At 49.2% G+C, this 8,736-nt stretch overlaps 1 protein-coding gene across 1 annotated transcript; it reads left to right on the forward strand.

The window, feature by feature from the left end:
• The first annotated feature begins 1,048 nt into the window (after positions 1-1,048).
• naglu (N-acetylglucosaminidase, alpha) lies at positions 1,049-8,141 on the forward strand. Its single transcript, XM_069725816.1, has 6 exons — positions 1,049-2,108; positions 4,224-4,371; positions 4,462-4,608; positions 4,698-4,783; positions 5,392-5,648; positions 5,847-8,141. The coding sequence occupies exons 1-6, from the start codon at positions 1,690-1,692 to the stop codon at positions 7,052-7,054; spliced, it is 2,265 nt and encodes a 754-aa protein (XP_069581917.1). The 5' UTR covers positions 1,049-1,689; the 3' UTR covers positions 7,055-8,141.
• Positions 8,142-8,736: the final 595 nt, after the last annotated feature.

Consider the following 8,736-nt stretch of genomic DNA (forward strand, 5'->3'; position numbering starts at 1 on the left):
TGATTGAGGATCAGTTTCACCTGCTGTTGTACAAATGGAACAAACAGGTGGAAATGAGGCAATTATCAAGACAACCCTATAAAGGAACGGTTCTGCAGGTGGTGGCCACAGACCGTTTCTCTGTCCTCGTCCTTTCTGGATGATCGTTGGTACCTTTTGCATTTTGTCAGTGTCCTCACCACTAGAGGGAGCATGAGGTGTCTCCAACCCACAGAAGTTGTTCAGGTAGTGCAGCTCATCCAGGATGGCACATCAATGCACGCTGTGGCAAGAAGGTTTGCCGTGTCTGTCAGCACAGTGTCAAGAGGACGGAGGACATACCGGGAGACGGGCCGGTCCACCAAGAGACGTGGAGGGGGCCGTAGGAGGACAACAACCCGGCAGCGGGACCGCTATCTGCTCCTTTGTGCAAGGAGGAGCAGGAGGAGCGCTGCCAGAGCCCTACAAAATGACCTCCAGCAGGCCACTAATGTGCATGTTTCTGCTCAAACTGTCAGAAACAGACTCCATGAGGGCGGTACGAGGGCCCGACGTCCACAAGTGGGGTCTGTGCTCACAGCCCGACACCGTGCGGGGCGACCGGACTTTACCGGAGAACACCGAGATCGGCAGCTTCTCCGTCGGCGCCCTGCGGTCTTCACGGATGAGAGCAGGTTCACACTGAGCACGTGTGACAGACGTGACGGAGTCTGGAGACGCCGTGGAGAACGTTCTGCTGCCTGCAACATCCTCCAGCGGGACCGGTTCGGCGGCGGGTCAGCGACGGTCTGGGGAGGCGTTTCTTCGGAGGGCAGCGCAGCCCTCCGTGTGCTAGCCAGAGGTACCCTGACTGCCATTAGGTCCCGGGATGAGATCCTCAGACCCGTTGAAGACCATCTGCTGGTGCAGCGGGTCCTGGGTTCTTCTGATGCGGGACAATGCTCGGCCTTATGTGGCTGGAGTGTGTCAGCGGTTCCTCCACGATGAAGGCATCGACGCTCCGGACCGGCCCGCCCGTCCCCCAGACCTGAATCCAATCCAGCACATCCGGGACATCGCGTCTCGTTCCGTCCGCCGACGCCGCGTCCACCGCAGACTGTCCGGGAGTGGACCGATGCTTTGATCCGGGTCTGGGAGGAGATCCCTCAGGAGAACATCCGTGGTCTCATCAGGAGCATGCCCAGGCGTTGTAGGGAGTGATACAGGCACGTGGAGGACACACACACTACTGAGACTCATTTGGACTTGTCTTCAGGAATCTCCACAGAAGTTGGATCAGCCTGTGATCTGATTTTTCCACTTTTATTTGGAGTATGATTCTGAATCCAGACCTCCATGGATAATGATTCTGATTTCCATTGATCATTCTGATGTTATTTTGTTCTCAACACATTCCACTATGTAATGAATCAAGATTTGAACTGGAAGATTTCATTCATTGAGATCTAGGATGTTGTTTAAGTGCTCCTTTATTTTTTGGAGCAGTGTGTATACTCTGCTCCATGTGATCTTTATTTCCTTTCATCAAGGCACTTCTACAGTCTTACGGTCACATGACAGACTGATTACATGTCGAATAGCTGATTGGCTGAGAGGAATAATGAGACAGTAGCGGGCTCTCTGATTGGCCAGTACACTTCCTGGTTCTCTTGAGGAAGAAAGTTGATTTTTAAACGCACTGCGGGGAAACCGAGCTCATCTCGGAACAAGATGTCAACCCAAGGCGGCTGCTGCCTCCTTCTGGTTCTGGTCGTCCTCCTATGTATCCGCGTCAGCTGCCACTCCAAGTTTCCGGCTCTGGACCGCATCAGACCGGCAGCCAGCGACGAGGTTCAGGGCCGGGCGGCGGCGGAGCTGCTGCGGCGGCTGCTCGGATCTAGATCATCAGACTTCATCGTGTCGGTCAACAGCAGCCTGTCCAACGACAGCCTGGACGTGTGCGAGCTCCGGTCCACCAAACAGAACCGGGTCGTGGCCACCGGCAGCAGCGGGGTGGCCGTTGCTTCTGGGATCTACAACTACCTCAAGTACTTCTGTGACTGCCACGTCTCCTGGTCCGGAACCCAGCTGGACCTTCCGAACCCGCTGCCGAGGCTCAGCGGCGTCCTGCGGATCAACACCCCGCACAGGTATGTTACACACCCGCACCTGCGCAGGGAGCAGGTCCACGGTTTGAAGCGCGTTTCCCGCCCTCACCCAGTCTATCTGTCCACGTGATACTCAGGTCTGTCTGCAGGTGTTTGTCTCGTGGTTCAGGTTAAATAATTAAATTAAACTGCACCTGTTTCCATCAACACCTGAGAGCAGCGCCCCCTTCAGGACAGTAGGACACTCCTCACCTGTCCATGTCCTCACCTGCCCATGTACCCTGTCCTCACCTGTCCATCACGTGTTGTTGTTTCTTATTCAGGTCTAATTTACAACCACACTACTTGAAAACTGTAAATTCAAATTATCAAATAAAAAGTGACAAACAAATATCATCTTCATTCTCACCTTCATCATTCTCATCAGCTTTGAGGTCAAACAGATTAATCACAGCTGCTGATTAAACTCAACAGAAAGTTTTCAGAGTTTCAAACTTTAATTTGCTAAATTTGTATTTGTTTAAAATCTGTTCGGCACTTCACCTCCACTGTAATCAGAACGTGGGGACAGGTGAGACAGGGGAAGACGGGTGAGGACAGGGGAAGACAGGTGTAGACAGCTGAGGGCAGTGGAGGACAGGTGGGGACAGCTGAGGACAGGTGAGGACAGAAGAGGATAGGTGAGGTGCATCATCAGGCTGCAGCGTGAGGTGATTCACCAAATTAATAAGTCGATAGCAGACCTCAGGATCTCCACATGATCTCTGAGCTTTAATAAAATGCACCATAACCTCCCTGATATTTTATTGGACATAAAGATTAATCTGAGTTTTTGCTGTCACTTTTGAAAAATGGGAGAAAAACAAGTGTTGCGTATATTTTTTTGAGTTCCTTAATGTAATAATAATATTTAATTAAATAGTTAAAATACTTTAAATACAGACAATAATTACTCTATAATTATAATAAACCTAATTAGTAATTTAATTTTAAACTGACTATTGAACATTTTGTATTTGTACTTCTGATGTTCATGGAAGTCAAGAGAGTCTGCGTGTTTTTAAAGCTATAAAAAGTGATCTGATCAGAGTCTAACAAAACCATCAGCCAAAGGGGCGGGGCCAGTTAATGATTGATCAGGGACAGTTCTTCAGCAAGTCACTCATGGTCCAAATGCAGAGTGTGTGTTCGGTGTGTGTTAGTTGTAGGTAAACAGTAAGCCTCTTCTTCCTGTTCAGGTGATACAGAGCTTTATTAGAGCCGTTTTATAATGGTCACGTATGAAACTCATCACTTCATGTAGTTCAGCTCCGTGTAGTGTGTTTGTACATGTTTGGATTTTAAGATGGAGATGGTGACCCCCCCATGCGTGACAAATGTTGTCATTATGTTTCATTGTTTATTGGGAGCAGTATGGACACTTGTTGAAGGACCTCCCTCTATTATCTGGGGAGCATTAGAGCCGCTTCAGCTCACCTCAGTTATGTCATGTGCAGCCATGGCAGCACCGTGTGCTTCTCAGCCCTGTTTCCTGTTGGAGGCTTCAGTCCTCCCGCAGCAGCAGGTTCCTCTGGTTTGTCCGACTTCCTGTGACGGAGGATCACGGCTCTGCTACATGTACAACCAGCTGGAAATGTGCTCCAGGATGAATTCCACTGAACAGCTGCTGACATGTGAAGTGAGGAACATGCAGAAGTCATGAGAGGAGTGTCTTTATCACTATCTCTCTCTGCTGTTCAGCCTCAGTGTGAGTGGATTTGGATGTTTTATTCCAGCACATTGGTTCTGAAATGAAAGGGTGACTGAGGTCAGCATGAAATGTCAGCGTTAGTACTGGTCTCTTTGGCTCGTCTGGCTCCAGGAATAAGGAACTTGATGTTTGGTTGGTTCAAGCCTCACATCGTTCACAACGTTCACTTTCTCGTCATTCCCACCTCACGATTTCAGGGAGCTCCTGAAGATTCACCTGCTCATCAACATGAAGCAGAGAAACTAATGTGTTGTATTTTCCTTCAGAGTGACGGTGACTGTTCCTCCATGATGCTCTGCAGACTGCAGCGTCTGACAACATTTCACTTCCTGTTCACATTATTCTTTACAGTTTGTGTTGAAGGCTGCTGTGATATTAACGTCCATGCTCTGTGTGTTGCTGTGTAGATTCCGGTATTACCAGAACGTCTGCACCTTCAGCTACTCCTCCGTCTGGTGGGACTGGTCCCGATGGGAGAGAGAGATCGACTGGATGGCCCTCAATGGAATCAACCTGCCGCTGGCTTTCACTGGACAGGAAGCTCTGTGGCAGGAGGTAAGAGCTGATGGGATGATGGCAGGGATCATGAGATCATTCCTCCATGATCTGTGGAGCAGAGTTCTGACCCGGTTGGTTCCCCTTCAGGTGTACCGGGCTCTCGGTTTAAACCAGTCCGAGATCGAAGAGTTCTTCTCAGGCCCGGCCTTTCTCGCCTGGAACCGCATGGCTAACATGTTCCGGTTTGGTGGACCTCTGCCACAGTCCTGGCACGTGAACCAACTGACCCTCCAGGTACCGACACACATGTAGCAACAACACACACTGAGAGTAACGTGCACTGAGAGTAACACTCTCTTCCTCTCGCTTCCTCACTCTTTCAGTTTAAAATCTTAGAGCGAATGAGAAGCCTCGGCATGATTCCCGTGCTGCCAGCCTTCTCTGGGAACATCCCCCTTGGAATCCTCAGGTGAGTTTGTTTGTGTCTTATAACGCTGCACCAATGGATCCACCAGTCCAGCTACCAGTGTCCACCAAAGTGTTGTTTCCTGAGTACAGGATATTTTTAAATTGTTTAAATGAAGCAGCTCGACGTGACTTGCTGAAAGTTCATTCTGCGGTAAACGTTTGGTGATTTTTATTTTTCAGGTCAGCGAGAGTTTAAAAATATTAACGTTGCGTTTGTCACTGTCACCAGCCCTCCAATCACAGTGAAGGAGGGGCGGGACAAACACTGCTAACCACCGATACTGGTGTCTGATCGGTCCGCCTTTCAGAGTGTTGTTCAAACGTTAACAGGAGCTGAGTTACCAGACGGTATTCACAAAGAGGAACACTGAAGCTGTGGGCGACAAGTCAGGTAAACTTTATGTGGCGGCTTTACAGAACATTGAGGCCTGCCTTCATGAAGGCAGCCTCGACCCACCTCTGAGCGCAGATGTCCAGGAAAGGACTAGAGACGTCCCTCCAGCTGAGTTCCTACGTCCTGTTTACTGGCTGCCTGGCAGCTTTAGATCATGAACACGTCCATGTGTCAGAGCGCTACGCTGCCTCACTGATGTGCTTCCTGTGTTTCAGGCTCCATCCAGAAGCCAATGTGACCCGACTCGGAGCTTGGGCTCATTTCAACTGCAGCTTCTCGTGCACCTATATCTTGGACCCCCGGGACCCACTCTTCCTCCAGATCGGCTCCCTCTATCTGTCCGAGGTGGTGAAGACGTTTGGGACGGATCACATCTACAACACGGACACCTTCAATGAGATGACTCCGCCCTCCTCTGATTCCGCCTACCTGTCTGCAGTGAGCCGCTCCGTCTTTGCCTCCATGACTGCAGGTACGTGTCCTGTTCATGTTGGATGTTTTGAAGCTGACGGGCCGATCGGCCATCTGAATTCTGACATCTGTTGGTAGAAATCCAATGATCCTCCTAGTTTGATGACTTGTTGTCCAGACGCTCGAGCTGCCTGCTGGGTTTCAGCCATGTTTGACTTCCAATGTTGACCCTCATCCAAACCTCATTTTGTCTCCCCAGTTGATCCTCAGGCCGTTTGGCTGATGCAGGGCTGGCTGTTCTTCAGCGATGCAGCGTTCTGGAAGCCGACCCAGATCCGGGCTCTGCTCCACGGAGTGCCCCTCGGACGGATGATCGTGCTGGACCTGTTTGCAGAGACAGAGCCAATTTTCTCCTACACTGAGTCCTTCTATGGACAGCCCTTCATCTGGTGTATGCTGAACAACTTTGGGGGCAACAGCGGTTTCTACGGCACAGTCGAGAGCATCAACTCGGGGCCCTTCAAAGCCTTGCACTTTCCCAACTCCACCATGGTGGGCATCGGTATGACGCCCGAGGGCATCGAGCAGAACCCCGTGATGTATGAGCTCATGAGTGAGCTGGCGTGGCGCAAGGAGCCGGTCAACTTGGCCAAGTGGGCGTCACTGTACGCGGTACGTCGCTATGGAAGCACGCAAGAGAGCCTGACCGCAGCATGGAGGCTCCTGTTCGCCAGCGTTTACAACTGCACCGTACCACATTACCGGAACCACAACCACAGCCCACTGGTACACCGGCCCTCCTTTCGCATGAACGCTGGCCTTTGGTACGACCCGGCGGACTTGTGCCGAGCCTGGAAACTCATGATGGAGGCGGCGCCCTCTCTCATGTCCAAGGAGACCTTCCGGTACGATCTTGTGGATGTGACTCGGCAGGTCCTCCAAGTCCTAACAACATCCTTCTACCAGGATATCGCCGACGCTTTCCAGAACAAGAAGCTGCCGGAGCTGCTGACCGCGGGCGGCGTGCTGGTCTACGACCTGCTGCCGGAGCTCAATCGTCTGCTGAGTAGTGACAGGAACTTCCTGCTGGGGGCGTGGCTGGAGCAGGCGCGATCCATGGCCATCGATGAGAAGGAGGCGCAGATCTACGACATGAACGCCAGAAACCAGCTCACCCTGTGGGGGCCCAGCGGTGAGATCCTGGACTACGCCAGCAAAGAGTGGGGGGGCCTGATGGAGGACTACTACGCCCAGCGATGGGGCCTGTTTGTCCAGACGCTGGTGGAGTGCCTGGACACTGGACGGCCCTTCAAACAGGACACCTTCAACCAGGCGGTTTTCCAGGTAGAGAAGGGATTCATCTACAACGGCAGGAAGTACCCGACCAAACCTCAGGGAGACACGTACGCGGTCGCCCACAGGATCTTCCTCAAGTATTACCCACAAGCCTTAAAGAGACTAAAGTGAGCACAGGCTATACTTTGGAAAAACTTGTCTCCAGTCACAGCAAGAAGAATGTGTTGGTCAACCGCCAGCTCTGTGGCGGAAACTAAACCGACAGGAACCTCTTTGCACACGTAGTTAATCAGAAGTATGTAGTTGATTTTCACTTGATGTTCTTACTGATCCGCTGATGCCTCAGAGTTGATCACAATCTGAGATTCTGTTTGTAAACGAAGACATGTTGGTACTGATGTTAAAGAAAGGGCTTGTGATGTTAAGAAGTAAATATACATAATATATAATCGGACCAAAGTCAGTCACTGAACACAACAACCTGCTGGTGGTTGGCTCTTTGGTTGGTTGTTTGGGACCCCTGCCCCATCACACACACACACACACACTCTTCCAAACACAGCAGCAATCACACAGCCCAGACATTTGTAAACAGGAAGTGGAAGATGTGGCGACATCCAGACTGATTTCTCTTCACGTGCAGATCAAACCAGAGATATGACTGTTTGTTTACAGGCGGCTGTTTCACATCTGAGTCAGCTGATCTCCACATGGGACACAAACCAGCTGATCTCTTCTTTAACTTTCAGGTTCCTCCTTGTAGCTGCAGACACATCCTGAAATGTGACTGCTGAAGGAGGTGATAGTTTTAGAAATGGGTATTAATAATACTGGGATTTATTGTGAGTGTTGCTAGCAGCAGAATTACCAAACCACCCAGTGCCTTCGATCTTCTCCACCATGTTCCTACCTAATGTTCATAGTGTGTGTGTGCGGGCGTGCCGCTCACTGATCACCTGACAGCTTCATGTCTTCTAGTCCCTGCAGGATTTTTCCCATAAAAATATATGATATATATTTTTGTCTGAAAATGAGTAGATGTCATTTTACATGTGCATCAACTGCTTTCTGAAAAATGATCTTTCTATGCATCACACTGTTTGTGTTTGTAAGATGAGATGTAGTTGTAGGAGAACTCTGATCTGTAGACACAACAAACCATCATGCTGCATCATGTTAGTTTCTCTATTGTTCAAATGATATTTTTGTATTTTAATGAATTAAAACTTGATTCTTCAACTCAAGCATTTCAACAAAATCTGTGACAATAACTGGACTTTATGCTGCTCAGGGAAGAGAGACGTGAGAGAGACTTTGAGAGTGAGCGAGCGAGAGAGTCCCTTTAATACCAACAATCTACGAGGTTTCCAACGTTCACCAGATAAAAAACATCTTACCGTGTTAATATGAAGAAACGTTCAGTATTTAGTTGACAGGTGTTTTGGGATCTCAGAGTTAAAGATCAGCTGTGAAAACATTAAAAACTGCATTTTACAACCTTGTTTCCCAAAAGGTTGGTACGCTGTGTAAAATGTAAATAAAAACAATGATTATTAAATCACATGAACTCATATTTACTAGAAAATAGGACAACATATCAAATGTTGAAACTGAAAAATGTTGTATTGTGAGAAATATCTGCTTATTTTGACTTTGATGGCAGCAACACGTCTCTAAAAAGTTGTGACAGGGTCAAAAAAAGACTGGAAAAGTTGTGTAATACCACAACAAACACCTGGTGGAACATCTGACAACTAATGAGGCAACAGATCAGTAACATGATTGGGTATAAAAAGATGATTTCAGAGAGGCAGAGTCTCTCAGCAGTGAAGATGGGGAGGTTCACCACTCTG

Source organism: Brachyistius frenatus, unplaced genomic scaffold (genome assembly GCF_029030835.1).
Source record: "Brachyistius frenatus isolate BFR_SWC_R1_liver_20210118 unplaced genomic scaffold, ASM2903083v1 Contig_451, whole genome shotgun sequence".
Lineage (NCBI taxonomy): Eukaryota > Metazoa > Chordata > Actinopteri > Embiotocidae > Brachyistius > Brachyistius frenatus.

Excerpts from the sequence above, each read along its gene's own strand:
- naglu (XM_069725816.1), top strand. The coding sequence starts at position 1,690 with ATGTCAACCCAAGGCGGCTGCTGCCTCCTTCTGGTTCTGGTCGTCCTC. Across the intron at positions 4,609-4,697 it reads TGAACCAACTGACCCTCCAG|TTTAAAATCTTAGAGCGAAT; the intron begins GTACCGACACAC and ends TCACTCTTTCAG. Across the intron at positions 5,649-5,846 it reads CTTTGCCTCCATGACTGCAG|TTGATCCTCAGGCCGTTTGG; the intron begins GTACGTGTCCTG and ends TTGTCTCCCCAG.